At 38.1% G+C, this 20,809-nt stretch overlaps 1 protein-coding gene across 1 annotated transcript in view; it reads left to right on the top strand.

Annotated features, from left to right (window-relative positions):
* LOC150110685 (influenza virus NS1A-binding protein homolog) overlaps nt 1–20,809 on the top strand; it is a 281,744-nt gene that overhangs the window by 192,579 nt on the left and 68,356 nt on the right. Inside the window, exon 8 of the mRNA XM_090404830.1 lies at nt 7,737–8,028. Coding sequence (XP_090260956.1) covers nt 7,737–8,028 — 292 coding nt within the window. The remainder of the gene's footprint in view (nt 1–7,736; nt 8,029–20,809) is intronic.

Raw genomic sequence — 20,809 nt, 5'->3', positions numbered from 1 at the left:
TGGACAGAAAAGTAATGAAGAAGTTCTGAATATAGTTCATGAAGAGCAGTCATTAATGAAACACATCAATAAGAGAAGAAAAAGCCTAATTGGACACCATTTGAGGCATGGGGGACTGATTACAGAAATAATGGAGTGGACTCTAGAAGGAAAGAGGCCACGAGGCAGACCAAGAATTTCATATATAACATAATGATGCTAACTGGCGCTAAGAGTTATGAAGAGATAAAAAGGAAGTCACAAGACAGAATGTTGTGATGTGCTGCTATATTTATCAATTTTTGGATTGATGCACCAAAGAAGAAGAAAGAAACAACATTATTATTATTATTGAAGTAAGCACTATATAAATAATAATAATAATAAATTGTTTCGTTTTTCAAGTGCGAATTCTTTTGAAATACTAATGAATATAATTTTGCGATATTTTAAAATTAGCTTTCAAATAGGAATGTAATGCAATTTAACATATCTTGTTCATAAAAGCAGAAAAAGTTGTTCTCAAACAGCAGCAGTATATCTAAATCCATAAGCAGGTATATCTTGGAAACAACTGAAATGTTGACTTTGAATTTTCTAATGGAGGAAATTCCAAGTAACACGGGTTCACTCTTCAAGTCAAGAAGAAGTCATAAACATTACAAATCCACTATAGTTAGTCATTCTCATTTATTTCCGATGTTCAGTTGACAAAAATAGCCAGAAAATAATCACATGCACTTTCTTTTCAAAAATCACACAAAGTACATTACTGATGACTAGAATTTTGAAGACTCGATTCTTCAAAAGGGGGACCCCCTAGCACTTATGGTGCTCAACACCCTGAGTTCCGTACTGGTAGGCCGGTTCTCCTTGAATTCTGATGACTCAAATTTTGAAGACTCGAAAGGGGGGTCTGCCCCCTGGTGCCTAGGGTATCCTGTGTGTGTCGAGTCTTCAAAAGGGGTCCGCTCCCCCCCCCGGTGCCTGTGGTACCCGAGTTCTGGACTGGTAGGCCGGTTCTCCTTGAATTCTGATGACTCGAATTTTGACGACTCGACACTCAGGTAGCCCCTGAGTTTCAAAACATGACATAAAAAGGCTTATGATTTTATATATATAGGGTAGATTTTCGAATATCACCATTAATAATTGCAGGCCAAGTTGCTGACTTGAATTAAAACTGGTTTGGAGATCTGTAGTGTCGCTTATGGCTGATGTCGATGATTCTAATAAATCAAAATTGGAAGTTGTATTTGATAGCTGCATACAAAGTTCCGCAGAATTTGTGGAATGTTGCTTCACTTCATTTTCATCTTGTTTGTTATCTTCATATGCTATTTTTGTATCTTCAGACTTTTTGAGAAATTTAGTTAGCTGCCCTCTCAGTTTTTCTTTTTCAAGTTCTTTTGCCTCTTTTCTTTTTTTATTTGCAACTCCGGATTTTTTTTTTTGTCTCCATTATGCCCAAATTTATTCTGAAATAAAATCTATTGAGCAAAACATATAGTAAGATAAACAATAAATGTAAATAAAAGATAAAAATAAATATTTACTAGAATAAAGAGCCAAAAGGCTTCATTTTGGTGATGCAAAATTATCTAAATTAAGTAGATATTAAATCCAACATCATTTCAAAGCCAAATACAAAAACTATAAACGTTTCGTGCGGATATTGACCAGAGAGCTAACGGGAATATACCGTTGCCATACTATGAGTTACCCTCGCCGAACCTAATAGGAAAGCACGGCTGCTAAAAGCATCCGTATATTGCCTTCTATTGGTTCATTATAAGGTTTCACTAGTCTGACAGCTGTTTCAAACTCATTGGTTTTCATCAGAGACTTGGCAGAAACCTAGAGAGCAAAAACTGCCTGTGCTAAGGAACTCGAAGCATTGGAGAGGTGTATTTTTTGTAAGCGAACTCTCGGTTGGTGCGTAAAGCATTTACTAGAATAAAGAGCCAAAAATTGCTGTCAGACTAGTGAAACCTTATGATGAACCAATTAGAAGGCAGTATATGGACACTTTTAGTGGCCATACTTTCCTATTAGGTTCGGCGAGGGTAACTCGTAGTATGCCGATGGTGTATTCCCGTTAGCTCTCCCTGGTCAATATCCGCATGAAACGTTTATAGTTTCTGTATTCGGCTTTGAAATGATGTTGGATTTAATATCCACTTAATTTAGATAATTTTGCGTCACCGAAATGAAGCCTTTTGGCTCTTTATTCTAGTAAATACTTTATTTTGGCTCTCTGGGTTTCTTCCTAGTCTCTGATGAAAACCAATGAGTTTGAAACAGCTGTCAGACTAGTGAAACCTTATAATGAACCAATAGAAGGTAATGTATGGACTCTTTTAGCAGCCGTGCTTTCCTATTAGGTTCGGCGAGGGTAAACTATGGCGACGGTGTATTCCTGTTAGCTCTCTGGTCAATATCCACATGAAACGTTTATAGTTTCTGTATTTGGCTTTGAAATGATATTGGATTTAATATCCACTTAATTTAGATAAAAATAAATAAAAGAAATGCATTATTTTTTCTTTGATTTGTAAAGCCTCTCAGAAATCAGCCTAATTTGAATAAATATGGTTTCATTAAAATTCCCAAAATATTGAAATCACTATTATTTCAAAATCCCAGTTTACTTCCTAGGCCACTAACAGCTGCCCACAGAGAGTGCCCCACAGTTATGACTGTATCTTTTGTCCACATGTTCCACTCAGTTTTGTGTTGCCTTTGTGTGTGTGTGTTACGTCTCATATTGTACTTGCTGATGATGTCTCAGTGGCTGAGATGAAATATTGGAAGAATTAAATATCTTTAATCCTTTCACATGATCTCAGTGCATATCACTCCATTAAACCTCTAACATTAGCTGTTCATCGTATATGATTAAAAAAAAGTGGGGAGATGGTAGCAGCCAGTTCAGTGGAACAGGGAAATACTTATAGAGGAGACAATATAATGCAGCAGCAGAGCATCTATGGGAAAGCAACTGGAGGGTGTCATTGAGAGAGTCATCGTGTTGCTCGTATCTGAATACAGTCGAGCATTCTGAGGAAGGTCTTAGATGCCCCATCCCATACATATGAGAGTTAACTCAAGAAGAAAAAAATTGATTCTGGTTAGTGAGAAGAATATTCTTAAAAGTGAGAGAGAGAGAGAGAGGAAGAAGCATGGTCTTTCTTCCTGGAAATGAAATATGATTGGGTTTTGGTGGAATTAAAATTCACCAGGTTTTCTTCATCCACTTAAGAATAGCATGGAGATTGCTGTTTAGGGCATTGGTTATTAAAGAATATTGCTCATATATATACGAGGGCTGTTCAATAAGTAATAAGACTAATTTTACTGTCGCGAAACCACTCATCAGAATATTAATTTCTGTGGAATAAAGAAATGTTGCTGTCTGTATTAACAAAAGAGGTTGATAGATGGCGTATACGGGCTGATGTGCCAGAGTGTCACGTGACTAAATGCAAGCTTGTTTCGGCGTGCCTACGAGCCATGACAAGTCGTCGAAATGGAAGCGTCCTTGGAACATCGTTATGCGATTAAATTTTGTGTGCGTTTGCAAAAATCGGCATCGGACACTTTTAACATGATATGCGAAGCTTTCCACGATGAAGCAATGTCGAGGGCAAGTGTTTTTCGCTGGCATAAAACTTTTAAGGAAGGGAGGCAAAATGTGGAAGATCTTGAACATGAGGGAAGCCCTTCAATGTCCATCACAGAGACAATGATCAACACAGCAGCGATTATCATCAAGGAGGATCGCAGAATTACAGTATGCCAGCTGCATGTTGTCCTGAATATTTCTGTGGGAAGTGTTCACTCAATCATGGTGGAACATTTGGGACTGAAACGTGTTTGCGCCCGATGGATTCCCAAACTCTTGACACCGGAGCAAATGCAGCATCGAGTGGATGTGTGCACAGAATGGAAAGAAAGACTGGAACAAGAAGGCGACAACTTCTTAAAATGCATCATTACAGCAGATGAAGCTTGGTTGTATCACTATGACCCTACAATGAAACAACAAAGCAGTGAATGGAAGCATCCGTCTTCACCTACTCCCAAGAAAGCAAAAACTGTAAAATTGGCTGGTAAAGTTATGACCATAATGTTTTTTGACTACGAAGGCATTGTTTACCAACAAAGAACCCGGGAATACTGTAAACGGCTCATACTATGCGGATGTTTTATGGACATGGTACAGCACGTCAAAAGGAAGCATCCATTGCTGAAGAATGGCTTCTTATTGCACCACGATAATTCAAGGCCACATATTGCTGGTGGTGTAATGGATGTTTTGCAGAACAACAACATAGATATCCTACCACACCCTCCATACAGTCCTGATCTCGCACCGTGCGATTTCTGGCTGTTTCCTCAGCTCAAGAAACCACTAAGAGGCCGCCATTTCGAAAGCAACAAAGCATGTGTAAAAGCTGCGGAGGCGGTTTTGAAAGAACTCTCAAAAAACGGACTTTCACATGTGTTTAAGAAGTGGACGCAACGTTGGGACAAATGAATCGCGTCTCACGGTAGTTACTTCGAAAAAGACCATGTAAATGATGACGATTAAAGGTAATCTGTTTTCTGTATAAATATAGTCTTATAACTTATTGAACAGCCTACGTGTGTATATATATATATATATATATATATATACTAAAGAAATTCCATCTTTGAGTCACATACAAACCTATCAAGCAAATCAAGTTCCTCTTACTTTCACCAAAGGATAAAGTATAATCACTGTTGCTAATGGAAAAAGAGTATCAAATTTCTATCACTCTTATTTCTGGCAAACTAGCTGCTTTGTCAGAACATATTTCTGAACATCAATCCTCTATTGAACCAAATAAATGTTAGAAATTCAGCTTTTCAAAACATTGAATTGATAACACTAGACCAGAGGATCATTTGGGATAATGCTGAGCTTCTACATTGAAGCACCTACAAATTTGAGCATCTTTCAAAGAAAGCGTTTTGGTTTTTCATCTTTCATATATGAACTTAGTGATGAACTCTCTGTGCCAAAAATATGAGAAATTCTATTTACAGGTATTATCCCTTGCTTAATGTGGGATTTGATTAACGCGGTGAAATTAATTGCGGCGATTCCTTGATATACGCCGCAAGAGTTTTGAATAACGCGCCTTTAACCCTGCAGAACTTGCAGCTGATTTGACAGATACATGCAAAATGTTTAATATAAATATTCTTACACAATTCAGCATATAGCTTGAAATTCATGAGTAGCTGTGCATTCATATGTTATGAGTGATTTCGTCACTGTTTTTTGCTGTCAGTTTGGTTTAACACATGTTATGTAAAGTTTTGTGATATTTGACAATAAATTGTATCTGAGAGATACCGCAACCTCCATTGTCAGTATAGTATGGTTTAGTTGTTGTTTTTTTATTCTTTGTTCAATAATTTCTAGATTGTAACTGAAAATAAATAAACCATCATGTATTACTGAAATAGAGAGCCAAAGACTTATTTATCATACATGTCCTCTAGGAGATGTGCTTTACATTATGGAAAATACTAAGGAAAGTGATCTGGAACTTACTCCACCTTTACTATGAGTTGCCCATAAGGTTGCTTATGCTTGCATCCACCGAAACGTGTAGTTTCTATATATTCGGCATGAAACTGTTGTAGTTTCTATATTCGGCTATGAAATAATGTTGGATTCAATATACACTTAATTTGTACCATCATGTATTATATTTGCAATGTTTTTCTTTATGTTTTATTGTTTGTTTGCCGAGGTCTGGAGAGTCATTTTGCTTGTTATCGTAGAATTTATGCAGATAAGAAAAAAACTAAAACTGTTCAAACGACTCTTGATAACTTCTTTTGATAAAAAAATTGCAGTAAATAATGTAGGTACAAGTATTTAATAAACATTTACTTTGCATTCATTTTTTCTCTTTCCTAAAAGAGTACCATATAAAACGAATTATTAATACTGTAATCGATCATGGACAAATTGTAATTTTTGCCATTGATTATTAGATTTGATTAACACGATTTTGATATACTCTGTAACATCGAGGGATTATTTAACTGCGTTAATGGAGGGATACCTGTATAATTTTTTTTAATCTAGTGCTCTTGTGACTATAAATAGAAAGATACCACTCTATGTGTTCATATTTATAGATTTAGGGATACAAAAACACATGTGTTGAACAAATTATTTTATTAATTACTAATAAAATAAAACTTGACGTTTCGACCCTTGTATCGAGGTCATCATCGGAAGGATACAAGTGTATAAGGAACCAAGCTACATGCTCTAGCCCTGTATACCGGTAAACTAAATCTACGTAGTTAATTAATCCTTTTCACTAGCCTGACCTCTAATGATTAAAAAAAAAATTATTTATTTATTTATTTAATTTAAAAAAATAAAACAAAAATTAAAAATTAAATAAAAAAATAAATACATCTACAGTAAACTGCTAAAGTCCTCATGTATTAATATTCTTCTGGATTTGTACAGTTCTGAGATGGTTTGAGAGAAAATTTAAAGAGTCATGTGAAATGCTCAAACACAACCCAAATCTCAACAAAAATGATGGCCTAACCATTTCAAGAATGTGGAGGACCCATCTACAACCTAAACTAGCCATAGAAAAATCCCACTACAAGAAGACAACCTGGTGAAGTGTTTGTAACATTCAACAGCAACTGAAAGAAATCATATTATAATAATCAGAACTGTACAAATCCAGAAGAATATTAATACATGAGGACTTTAGCAGTTTATTGTAGTTGTATTTATTTTTTTATTTAATAATTTTATTAATTTTTATTTTTATTTTTTTTAATCACTAGAGGTCAGGCTAGAGAAAAGGATTAATTAACTACGTAGATTTAGTTTACCGGTATACAGGGCTAGAGCATGTAGCTTGGTTCCTTATACACTTGTATCCTTTCGATTATGACCTCAATACAGGAGTCGAAACGTCAAGTTTTATTTTATTAGTAATTAATAAAATAATTTGTTCAACACGTGTGTTTTTGTGTCCCTAAATATGAATGCTGATCACCGTGTAACCTTAAAAGAAAGAACCACTATGTGTGCTTACATTATTGTTTTTGAATTTTCTGTAATTCTTTCATACTGATGATGAATACAATAGAGATAATGAATTATGATAATAAAGAAGTGACTATGTAGAATGAAAGACAAGATATAAAAAGAGGGGAAAAGAGAACAAGCAGGCATCTCTAAGTTATGTCATCTACTTGTGATGCAATGTAATGTGTTGAGTGAGTGGACTCCCCTTGATGGAAAGTGTTGAACAAGATCTCTCACTTGAGTGTATGATAATGTCATTATGATAACTACAATAAATAATAATATGAAAATTGGGAAGGTAATCTCTGTTTTCACCCATACAAAAAAAAAATGTTCATCATAATAATTTAACAAAAAAAAGCATATCATTATATCCAGTGAACATGCAGTTCAAATCATATTCCATTTTTTCCTAAGTAATTCATAGAGAAAAATCAATTGAAACTAAAGAGTGTATTCAGTTAATACTTTCCAACAATGTTTGATATATGGATGCAGCTAAGTACCTTTTACTTCTACCCTGAACAAAGAAGTGACACCTGGAATGGTGTCTTAATCAAATTATGTGATGATAAATTCTTTGATTAACATTATCAGCTACTCTCCTCAGTGCAAAATTGAAAATACTCTTTTTTTTCTTCCTCAGCTCTACATGCTATATTTGAATCCAGATCATACATTACATGACTGCAGTGACATAGAAACTGGTGATATTAAAGATTCAGAACTCATCCAAGACTACAAAAAGAAATCACGCAAAGGAAACCAGCCAACTGTGGTTCGCTCTCAACGCAAGTCTTCCCAGTCTGTACCAGCTAAACCTCCACAGTTTCTGTTTACTAGGGATGAGTCCAGCAGTTCTGATAAAGATGAATCTGCAGAAAACAAAGAAGGAGCTTCATCTCTCTGGAAAGTTATAGCTGCTGTCATAAGTGCTGGTAAGTGTATAATATGTGCAAACAGACAAGTATTTTTAAAATTTGACTTTTCTTAATGTGTGTGTGTGTGTGTGTGTATCAGGGACAAATATTCCAGGTGTTGCTAGGTGTGCGGTGCACACCCACGGAATAGCAATATCACCTATATTATATTTTTGTCTTTATTCCTGTTAAAGACTCCCCTAATTGTTTCCTGGCTTCATGTGATTCCTAAAATTAAACACAACATACTAATGGTTCATGAAGAGGATACTTTTCAGCCCATAAACATTGGATCACATTTGCATTAATAGCCTGGGTGTGCAGTCAGAAATACTGACACGTTTAAACCCTTTAAACAAATATGCAGATGATGCAGCGTGTCAAATTCTTAATATTTGAATGGTTTTAAATGGCCCAGAAGGTGAGGCAGGGTGTGTGTGCTGAGACAATAGTACTCAGAAGTCATTGGTGGCTGTGATTGGTTATTGTATGAAGCAATCCAATTGAGCATTGTCATTTGTCATGAGGTGCTGTTTTTTTGTTTGCTGAGTTTCATCTGTTTTACATGCCTGAAGTGTGAACTGATGTGTTTAAACACTGATACAGACAAGTTTTTAATATATATTTATAATTGCTATAAATAATTTATAACTTTTTTGACCATATTTACAGTGGAATGTACTGAATGTCCCATTTTTTACCAGATCTTTCAGGATTGTATAATTATAGTTCAATAAGGTTGGACTTGTGCATAATAAGTAAGTTAAACGAGTTATTTCAGTTATTTAACGAGTTATTTGGTTCAATTCGGAAAAATAATAATTTCCCAAATGATTACTTTCTCTGATTTCTGTGCATATTATATGGCTGTATTTAAAAGTTGTATTAAAATACAAATTATCCATGTCTCACTCTAGTATTTGCCAATGATAATCTAATCTCACTTTGTGCTTCTCACATGAATGGTGCTTGTGAAGCATAGCTATTGTTCATTTGACCTTTATGTTTGACATATTTAAAATTATATTAATTGATAAATTAAAGTATTCAAGGTTATCCTACAGTTAATTCCATTGGACCAATTAAGATGAATGCTGATGCACTATGCACTCCTAAACTTTCACACATCGTTAAAAATGCAATCATATGGTCAAATAGACGTATATTTTGTAGTGCAGATTGCATAAGCCACACGACAGCACACTCAACCTAAATGTGCTTGCAATGCCACTGATAAAAGTACATGTTATTCACAATACAAAATTTATTTATTGATCATTATTATTATTATTATTCAGGCCTCCAAGGAGTCAAAAGACTTATCGAGGAAGGTCCTTCCTAAGACATAAAGTCTGTCAAGACTCATCGAGGGGAGGTCCCCCTTCCCCCCGAGAAACACAAAGTCTATCATACCACTCTTTAAACTCACTGACTGTTCTCGCTCCCACCACTCCATCAGGCAATGCATTCCACGGCTCAACCACCCTCCACACAAAGAAACCACTCCTTACCCTCTTGCTCACAGTTTCCTTTCGTAACTTCCAGGGATGGCCTCTTGTCATCACTCCTTCCCGTTGTTCAACCAAGCGAAAGAACTCCCCAGTGTCAACCTTGTAACCACCTCTCAACAGTTTAAAAGTCTCAATCATATCACCTCTCCTTCTTCTATCCACCAAACTCTGCAGTCCACATTCCCTCAGCCGATCCTCATAACTATCCTTGTACAGTCCTGAAACCATCTTTGTCATCCGTCTTTGTATCCTTTCCACAGTTAATTTATTCCCTTCAAATCCTGGGGACCAAATCTGAGAACAATAGTCCAAGTGTGGTCTGATGAGAGACTTATACAACGGAATGATAACCCTCTTATCTCTGCAGGTCAGTGTCCTTCTCATAATAGCAGCAATCCTCTGTGTTACCTTCACCACCTTTGCAATATGTCCCCTAAACTTCAGGTTTCTATCAATCATCAACCCCAGATCTCTTGTCACCCCTACTTCCTCCAGTATAACTCCTCCCATAGAGTATGCAGCATCCCATCGATATTTCCCAAACCTCAAGACCTTACATTTTGCTGCATTAAACTGAAACCCCCATTCATTTGCCCATCTATCTAGCTTATTTAAATCCTCTTGCAGGGCTACCACATCTGCACTATTACTAATAATCCTTCCCAGCTTCACATCATCCACAAACAACTGAATATCCCCCTGCAATCCACTGACTATGTCATTGATATAAAGGTTAAGCAATATAGGTCCTAGTAATGAGCCCTGTGGAACCCCACTTGTAACCCTCTGCCTCCTGGAAACTGCTCCACCATACACAACTCTCTGATACCTATCAGACAGCCAATCCTGAATCCAGTTGACCAATCTGACATCCAGACCCATGTGCTGCAACTTAACTATCAGCTTATCATTTGGCACCCTGTCAAATGCCTTCGCCAAGTCTAAGAAAATTGCAGTATATGACTTTCCCTCATCTAATGTTCTTGTTACTTTATTATAAAAGGCTAGCATATTGCTAAAACAAGAGCGTCCTTTCACAAATCCATGTTGATTCTCACAGATAACATTACCCTCATCTGCCCAATGCTGTATACTACTTCCCTCACTACTTTCTCCAAGATCTTAACAACTACTGATGACACACAGACTGGCCTATAATTAGACACTTCCAGTCTGTTACAACCCTTATGCAATGGCACTATCTTACCTTCCTTCCATTCCCTGGGCACCTTTGCTAAAGCCAGACTTTCATTGAAAAGCCACGTTAAAGGCACTGTCAATTCCCTAGCACATTCTCTCAAAACTCGTGGTGAAATACCATCCAGTCCCACAGCTTTACTGACATCCAGAGTACTCAGTATCTGAAACACACTCTCCTCCTGCACCTCTAAACCTCGAACCTGCCCTATCCCTCTAGTATTAAAATTTACTCCAGCAGGATGAAATACACCAAAGTGTTCATTGAACAATTCCACTATGTCCTCTGCATCAGTCACTCTATTCCCATTTTTATCCCACAATATCATTCTTCCACAGTCATTTCTCCTCCTACTGGCCACATAGCTAAAAAATTCCCTAGGATTTTCTTTGGATCTTAGGGCCAATCTCCTCTCATATTCCGGTTTCGCTTTCCTTACCACACTAGTCACTCTTCTGGCCTGTGTCTTATATTCCTCATGCATCTTTTCACCTGTCTCCTTATATCTCTTCCATAGCCTCTTTTTCGCATGCAATTCCTGTTTAATATTGTTTGTCATCCACTTTACTCCAAATTGCATCCTCTTCTTCACTCGTGGTATACAACTTACCATTGCTGATAACAAATATTCTTTCACAATTTCCCACGCACTAGTGATATCCCGGCCTTCCAATTCCTCCCTCCATGAAACTTCCCAAAGTTGACGTCTAAGACTATTATAATCACCTGCCTTATAATTCCACATAAGTTCCCGTCTCCTGCATGTCTATTCATTTTCCAAGTCAACACCATATGGTCACTCTCTCCAACTGGTGGGAGAGACGTCAACTCAGTTATTATCAACTCTTCTGATGCTATAACCAAATCCAAAACTTTTGAACCTCTTGTTCCCTCTGTTACATGTTGCCTAAGACATTTGTCCCTCAAGAATTCTAGAAATTCCATTCCCCTATTGCTACATGCATCTTCCTCTCTCCAATTTATACTACTGAAGTTAAAACCTCCCATAACAATCATTCTTCTTGCACTTGCCAAACTTAGCTGTCTAAACATCTCCTGGTCTCCATCCTCTGTGCTCCTGGGTCTGTAGCAACACCCCACTAAATATCCTGTCTTGCCTACCTCTACCTCACACCATACGCTCTCAGAATCATTTGTCTCACTTCCTTCCAAATTCTCCACTCTTAGAGGACATAGGTCATCACTTATCATAAGCAGTACCCCACCACCACGCTTTCCCCTCCTATCCTGACGAAAAATGCTATATCCAGCGACTTCTATTCCTGTTGTTATATCCCCTTCTGTCAACCACATCTCAGTGATCACAATAATTTTGGGCCAGGCTGATGCTATCTGCGCCACCAATTCCTCTCCCTTATTCCGGATACTCCTGGCATTAGTATAAAGCATATGAATGCCATTGTTTCTATACCCAGCATTATCCCTTCTAGACTCCACTGGGCTCAGTGTTACCTGACATTGTCTCCCTTCTCCCAAGTATCCATTCCCACAAGAGGCCACCCCTGCTATCATCCTCCCTGAGACACACTGACTCGTTCAGAACAGCAATCTCTCCAGATGCATACGTCCTTCCTCATTCAAATGTAAACGGTCTCTCGCATACAATTCCTCTCTTTCCTCAAACGCACTCCAAGCATCCACATATACCAGTCCTCTCTTGTCACACATTCTCGCTATTATGCCATTCAATATTACCGCTCTTCTGCTCAGCTCATCATTAACATACCTAGGCAACATGCACACTATTTTTCCTCTCTCTGTCTTCTTCCGTACAGTCTCAAGCAAAAATCTCATATCTCTCGCTGCCCGACTTACATTACCACTCAAGTCATTCGTTCCTACCATCACAATCATCTCATCCACCCTTTCACCCCTCTTAATTGCCATAGCCACCCTTTCTATTGTTCCTCCTGGCAAACACTCCTCACGCATCCTATCTTGAACACCACGGATCATTGAGTCGCCATACATTATACCTCTTACCATTCCCTCGCTCCTATTGTTTCCATTCTCTCCTCTTCTTTCATTCCCATACCTCTCTCTTCTACTGTTTCCATTCTCTCCTCTTCTACTGTTTCCATTCTCTCCTCTTCTAGCACTCCCATACATCTCTCTCATTCCCTCTCTCCTACTGTTTCCATTTTCTCCACTTCTAGCACTTCCATAACCCTCTCTCATTCTGTCTCTCCTACTACTGTTTCCATCCTCTCGTCTTCTAGCATTCCCATACCTCTCTCTCATTCCATCTCTCCTACCGTTTCCATTCTCTCCTTTTCTAGCACTTCCATATCTCTCTCTCATTCCGTCTCTCCTACTGTTTCCATCTTCTCGTTTGCTAGCATTCCCATACCTCTCTCTCATTCCCTCTCTTCTACTGTTTCCATTCTCTCCACTTCTAGCACCCCCATACCTCTCACTCATACTCCCTAAATTCTCTCTCTCTCCTACTCTGATTTGCCTTGCATTTATCTCTTCCATTCTCCTAATCTTATCTTTCATACTTCTGCTCTCATTCACAAGACATTCCACCTCCTCTTTCAATTCATCTATCTCCCTCTGCAGGTCAGTCACTCTTAATCTAAATTCACTCTCCCAAACAAAACCATCTCCTAAACTTTCACAGTCACTCACACCTTCCACACTATCAACTATTATTTTCTCATTCTCTCCTATCACACTTCTTGTCTTCCTACATTCATTCAGCGTTCCTGGAGCAACAAAGTCGGATATCGATATATCTAATGTACTTATTTCCTCCAACTGCCTGCATTTTGCGCACATACGCTCTCCACTCTCTTTAACAAGCCACATATGTAATTCCCGAGACGCATACATGCCGCAAGTACTGCATGCCACAAAGTCCCTTATGATACTGCTAATAATTGAGTTCTTAAATGGCGGAGGACTTGGCGTTACGCCACTTGCGACTGCTGCTGAATCCACCATCATTCCTTACTGCCGAGTAGCGTAATCTTTAATAATTATTCAATTAATAAATAAGAAGAAAAAAAAGTACAAACATCAGAACATTTAAGTACTAAATATAATTAAATAAAATGAAATATAACTAAATACAGTAACTTAGCTTCGTTTTGTCTTCCACCGTTACGCATTCGATTCCGACGGTACCAAAATATATTATATCATGACAGCAACTAACTTCCAAAAAACAACCACTGAAGTACACTCGTATTCAGAGAAACAATTTAGCACTCAAAAACGGGGAAAAAGCAGATTATTCACCGATTAAAAATCACTTTCTTCTGCACAGCTCAAATTCACCGCCACGTGCTACGGCGACGCTAGCGCCACTTGTGAGAAGTCACCATCATCATCATCAATTTCCTGATATGTACTCCCCAAGGGGTGTTCAAGTTAATCTCCTATCAACAATCATCCTCCAAATCAATCTATTACTTGTGAGTACTCCAATATTGCCATATCTAGCATTTCATGCTTCTAAGGCACTTCTGATCAAATCAATCCACTTAGACTTGGTCTTCCTCTCTGTCTCTTTCCTGCCATCTTGACATCAAACACCTGCTCATCCATTCTATTTAAGTGGCCATACTATCTCAGATTATCTCTACTGACACTTTCTTGAATGCTAATAATGTCAGGTTCCTATCTAATATCTTCATTTTTAATATGATTTTGCCATTGATGCCATGATTTCACTCCAAAAATGTTTCTCAGAACCCTCATATCTGTTTTCTCTGGTCTTTGATCAAATGCTTTATTTCTCACCCAACTCTCAGATCTATAACTTAAAACATTTATATACAAAACAGTTTAAACACTGTTTTGTATATATACTGCTAGTTTGGTGTTTTGGCTAATTTCTCTCTTTTTCCACATAAATTTATTCAGCTGGCTAACCACCATACCATTTTCCTTATTCTACTGTCTATTTCCAGATTTAACCTGCCATCTTCACTAAAAACTGTGCCTAAATAGCTGAAATATTTTATTTGTTCTATAGGATCTCCATTCAGAATACAGCTGAAGTTTTCTATGCTCCTCCCTATTTTCATAGTTTTGGTCTCTTTATTGCCGATTTTCATGCCAAATTTGTTAGAGTTGTTATTCAATTTAGTTTACAAATCCTGGAGACCTGCACTAGATGTGTTTAGGAGTACATCATCATCTGTAAATCAAAGAGCTAAGCTTGACATCTCCAATTCTAATATCAGGCTTGATGCCACTTTCTTTCATAATATGTGATCATATAGATGATGAATAAGAGTGGAGATGAGGAATGTGCATTCCTTGTCTTACCGCTGATTTTACATCAAACCGTATTTCTGTATTTCCTTCAATTTTAACTGCTGACTGACAAATTAAATATAAATCAAATTAAATAGTGGTGTGTAATGTTCCATTCATCCCATATAATTCTAGTGTTTGAAAAACTTCTCTGGGCACCTTGTCGTATGCCTTTTCTGGGGGGTCGAGACAGCCTTCCTATGCCCCCCCCCCCCCCCTGCCAGTAGTGCTACCTTTGTGCTACATTGTTGGTGCTTTGACACAAGAAGCCCCAGAGATGTAACATGAAGCTAATATCTCAAACCAAGCCTCTTGGACCAATTGCAGCATAAAAACACAACTCAAAAAATCCATGCCGGCTCAATCGTCGCCCAGAATAACAAGGTCACATTGCTTGTTTGGGAGGAGGGCAAGCTCCGAAAAATATGTTACAGTCCCCTAAACAACATTCTCTCTCAAGATTTGTTCCTTAAACATAGAAGGACTATCTAAATCAAAAACCTAAGTCATCAGAAAAATAGCCAAAGACAAAATGATTGATGTCCTGGCTCTCCAGAAAACCCATGTGCCTGACACAGCTCTCAATAGATTAAAGATCCCAGGCCTAATTCTTGTGTCTTATAATTGCCATCCCAACCATGGCCTGGCAACTTACATCTGACCTGGTCTCAAGGACATAACCCAACGCGTGCCTGAAGCAGAATACTCCATAGGTATTAAAACTCAAAATACCTCTACAACGTCTACAAACCACCATTGCAATCCTAGCCTGACCAGATGGATGGGCTACCACCTCACCTTGCTATCTATGTTGGTGACTTCAACTCTCATCACACCATGTGGGGCTATTCCTCTAACAACCAGTATGGTGATAACCTAGTTAACTGGATGGATACATATAACGTGTATTTGATCTATGATGCCAAGCAATCACTCAGATGGAACAGAACCTACACCCCTGATCTCTGCATAGTCTCTAAAGACTCTGAAGACCACCTTCTGCCAACAACCAGAACTATCCTCAACAGATTCCCTAACAGCCAGCATTGTCCTACACTAATAGAGACAGATATGTCAATCCTGAATATCAGTGGAACACTAATCGCTAGATGGAACTTTTGCAGATCCAACTGAAATATATTTGAAAAGCAAATTGAGCAAATCATTACAGCAATACCACCCACTCCTAATTGCTATCCCAGATTTGTCAAACTAATCAAAACTGCAGCCAAAGCCTCTATTCCTAGAGGCTACAGAAAACAATAAAACAATACATCCCATGCTGGAGTAGGGATACGGAGGAACTTTTAGCCAAATATGGAAAACTGAAGATCCAACTATTGCTAAGGAGCTCATAGCAATGCTTGACAAAAACAGAAAGGAAAGATGGATCTCAACCATCCATGAACTTGACTTCACCAAATCTAACCGAAAAAGCTGGTCACTTCTGGGAAAATTAGGAAGGGCAAAACTGACAACATACAACCTACCAGAGGTAACTCCTGATCAAATGGCTAATCATTTACTGAAAACCTCCAAGATAAGTCCCAGCTCTACCAGGAAAATAACTGTATACAATCTTCCATCAGAAAAAATCTGAAGAGGACCTCCGAGCTTCCTGAACTTGTACAGCCAGTTTCCCTTGAAGAGGTGCAGGAAGCCTTAAAACTCACCACGAATGGCAAAGCTGCAGGAGTGGATGGTATCCTCCCCGATTTTCTAAAACACCTCTGCCAACAAGGTCAAACATGGCTGGCTGCCTTTTTCTCAAATATTATAACAACTGGAAAACTACCAAAACTGTGGTGGGAAGCCAAAATAATTGCTGTGCCTAAACCAGGGAAAGATCCAAATAATGTCAAAAATCTATGACCTATCTCTTTGCTTTGTTCCACCTTTAAGCTCTTTGAACGAATTCTCCTTAAAAGAATTTCTCTACTCATCGAAAGAACACTCCCGATCAAACAAGCTGGCTTCAGGCTGGGAAGACGTTGCTGTGACCAGGTCCTGGCCCTAACAACACAGATTGAAGTGGGCTTCCAGAAGAAACTTAAATCCGGAGTCACTTTCATCGATCTAACATCAGCTTATGACACAGTCTGGATCAGGGGCCTCCTCCTAAACTAAGCAATATCATAAGATGCAAAACAACTTTCCAGCTTGTTGAATCCATTCTCTCCAACAGAAAGATATGGGTCCATATTGGTGGAAAAAAAGAGCTTGCCCAGATTCTTCCACAGGGCTCTGTGTTATCCCCTTTACTATTTAACATCTACATGTCTGACACTAGCTCAAGCCAATATGTATATGACGATCTCACTATCCTACACCAGTCTCCCTTCTTTGCCAACCTGGAAACTCTTGAACACAGACCTGAACATCCTGGAGGTGTACTTTAAGGTGATATCTGAAGCCAAACCCAACAAAAACTGTGTCCACAGCATTCCACCTCAACAATGCAGAGGCAAATCGACACCTCAACTTCTCTTTCTGTGACAAAATGATAGAACATGAGCCTCGCCCGAAATACCTTGGAATGAGCCTGGACAGAAGCCTAACCTATAAAAGGCACATCACCAACCTGTCCAACAAAGTTAAAATGAGAAATAATATCATCTCATGGCTTGCTGGAACAACCTGGGGTTGTGATACTGATGTCTTAAGGTCATCTGCACTAGCTCTTGCATTCTCTGCAGCAGAATACTGTGCCCCTGTCTGGGAAAGAAGTGTGTGCACACTAACATTATAGGCACCCAGCTAAACTCTACCATGCACACAATTAGTGGGACACTGAGAAGCACCCTTCTTCCCTGGCTGCCTATCCTTTCTAACATTGCTCCACCAAATATACGGAGAAGACAAGCCTCGATTAAAGTATTTAATAAAGTTCTGAGCAACCCCCTCCTGCCCCTGCATATAAATCAGACTCATAAATCCACCTAGTATTCGCCTAAAATCACGAAACCCTTTCTGGTCCATGGATGAACTCTCTTCAGCTGCCTTACCATCAACACCTGACATGTGGAGAGAACAATGGTTCAACAATCTTCCAACAAATGGTTTCCTGGTTGAAGATCCTTGTGCTCTGCAGCCTGGTTTTGCCCTTCCTAGGAAGATTTAGTCATCTATAAACAGGATCAGAACTAACCGTGGCAGATGTGGCTACCTACTGCATAAATGGAGACTATCAGACCACCCTTATTATGACTGTTCCCCTTGTGGCCCAGACGATCACTCATATTGTGAACGACTGCCCAAATGTGCCAATTTCATGGTGGTGGCCTCCAGGACATCCATGCAGTGATAGATGAGGCCGTGGATGGGCTTTCTGGTCTGGACATTGACCTATAGCTGCTTTTGCCATAAGAATAAATAAATAAAGTGAAAATCTGATCTTTACAACCTTTGTTTGGCCTGAACCCAGCTTCTTGTTCTCCAAGTTTCTCTTCCGCAATCTTTCTCAACCTCCTTTCAAGTATGCTTGCATAAATCTTACCTAACACTTAGTAGAGAAATTCCTTTGTAATTCTCACATCCAGTTTTATTCCCTTTTTTATAGATGGGTTCTATAAGAGCTCTACTCCAATCATTGGAAATTCAACCTTCTGAAAAGCCCTCTGAATTATTCAGTTAGCTACTGCAAAACTTTTATACCTCTATACTTAAGCATTTCTAGTTGAATATCATCTATTCCAGCTTCCTTTCCACATTTAAAGTTTTTGATGGCTTTTTCTACTCAAGTATTCCTCTTGAAAGTTTTCTGGTATAGTTCTGTCACTGTCTGGTTTCTTTTACCAGTCTTTCAAAATAATTCCAGACATCTAGAATATCCTTATCTTCTGTTTTCATGTCACCTTTATCATATTTGATGCCTTTTACAGTACTCTTCTTCCATTTCTAAGCTTCTTCAATCTTCAAGTGGCTTGTTCTGCCTCCCGAACATTTTACCACCTTGTTGATATTTAGATTTCTCTTGATTTTTGTTTAGCTACTTTTACACACAGCTTAGCTCTCTTACATTTTTCTCTGTATTCTTTTAGGACATCTGCTAACTTATTTGCTAGGAACTTCTGGTTTGCTTTATTCTTTTCGAGGACTGCTCCTTTAACTTCTCATATCCACCATGGTGTTCTTATTTTTCTATCCTTGCAGATAACTTCACCACATACCTCCCTATCTGAATCAATCAATCAATGCTTTCTTCAGAGTTTGCCACTGAGACTCCAAGGTTTGGTTCTTGTTTTCAATTTGTTTCATTTTTTCTTCAATAATGTTTGTATAGTCAAGTCTAATTTACTTGTACAAGCTGCTCAACTTTAATTCTTTTTAAAACTTTCTTACATACTGTTCTTTTCAATATGATATCAATTTTTATCCTGCTTAATACTAAGCAATGGTCACTTCCAATTTCAAATCCTCTCACACTCTTGTATCCTGAACGAGCATGAAGATATCACTATCAACAATGACGTAGTCAGCGAGGCATTTCTTGTCTTTTCCCCATGTGAACTTGTGCACATCTGTATGTTGAAACGTGGTTTGGTATTAGTAATGACTAGTCCATGTCTTGAGCAGAAGTTCAGTAAATACTTACCATTATTATTAGATTTTCCCTTTTCTCTAAATTTTCCCAAAATGTTTCTATATACTTGGTGGGATTCATTTCCTACTCTGCTGTTCAGATCTCCAACAAGGACCACCTTTTTCCCACTTTCTTTATGTCAGCTGCTTATTCTAATGACTCAACTTATATTGATGGTTCTTACCTTCAATTCTTCTGATGTTGGGTTTATTCTTCTTCTAGATGTTGAGTTAGAGCTTGTTCCAGTAGCTGACTTTTCGCTGTTTGCCCTCAAAAAAAATTCATCCTCTTCTTCCTTGGAAGAACCTTCTGTGGGAAAATAGGTGCAAATAAGTTTCATTTTCCATTTTGAAGTTTGTCCACTTAACTCTACTTGAAGCTGCCTTCATGTTTGGTGTTGAATGCTGTTGCGAATGTTATTGCCTGAAAATAACATCCTGTACTTATTATTTATCGCCTGCTTTTGTCTTCTTTGTCTCAGTAATTCCAATTATGTCCATGTGGTGCTTTTCCAATTCTTCTACAAGTTCGATTTCCTTTTCATTAATCCTCCTTATATTGAGGGTTCCTATCTTCAATTCTTCTGATGTTGGGTTTATTCTTCTTCTAGATGTTGAGTTGGAGCTTGTTCCAGTAGCTGACTTTTCACTGTTCACCCTGGTTCCCTGACAAAATCAGTGGAAGCCTTGTTTAACAGGTGACACCCCAGCCGGCATGAAATCTCATCATATTGTACCATCATATGCATTTGTTGTTTAAGTCAATAGAGAGTATAATTTGGTTGGCTAGTCCCAAATTGCCAGCCCATCCTCGTTCATTCAGTACACACTATGTTCAGTACCTACTAATAGGGCATACTATGTGAAGGTGAGGATTGGACATTAGCTCAGAAGCCCCAGTCAGACCTTCACATCACCTTTCAGGAATGCAGATTCGCTCAATGGTCAAAAGCCAAATAACTGGGAGGAGTGACCCCATTTATTTATGCATGATTGGTAAACTAGTGGTGCCTAAGTGGATGATTACACATAGATGCATTGTTTTAGAATTCAACTCTATCATTATCATTTAAGATACTTATTGTCGCTTGATATAATGCAAATTGGTAAATGATTTTTAAAGCTGTTTATAAAAAAAAATAATACGGTATAGCTGTAATTCTCATTATGCAGTCTATAAAAAAAAATTAAAGTTTTATCCTCAATAAAATACTGTTAATTA

Source organism: Typopeltis vanoorti, chromosome 1 (genome assembly GCF_054136105.1).
Source record: "Typopeltis vanoorti isolate ZY-2024b chromosome 1, IOZ_Tvanoo_1.0, whole genome shotgun sequence".
NCBI lineage: Eukaryota > Metazoa > Arthropoda > Arachnida > Uropygi > Thelyphonidae > Typopeltis > Typopeltis vanoorti.
The sequence above is the reverse complement of the archived record's forward strand: the minus strand, read 5'-3'. Positions and strand labels throughout refer to the sequence as shown.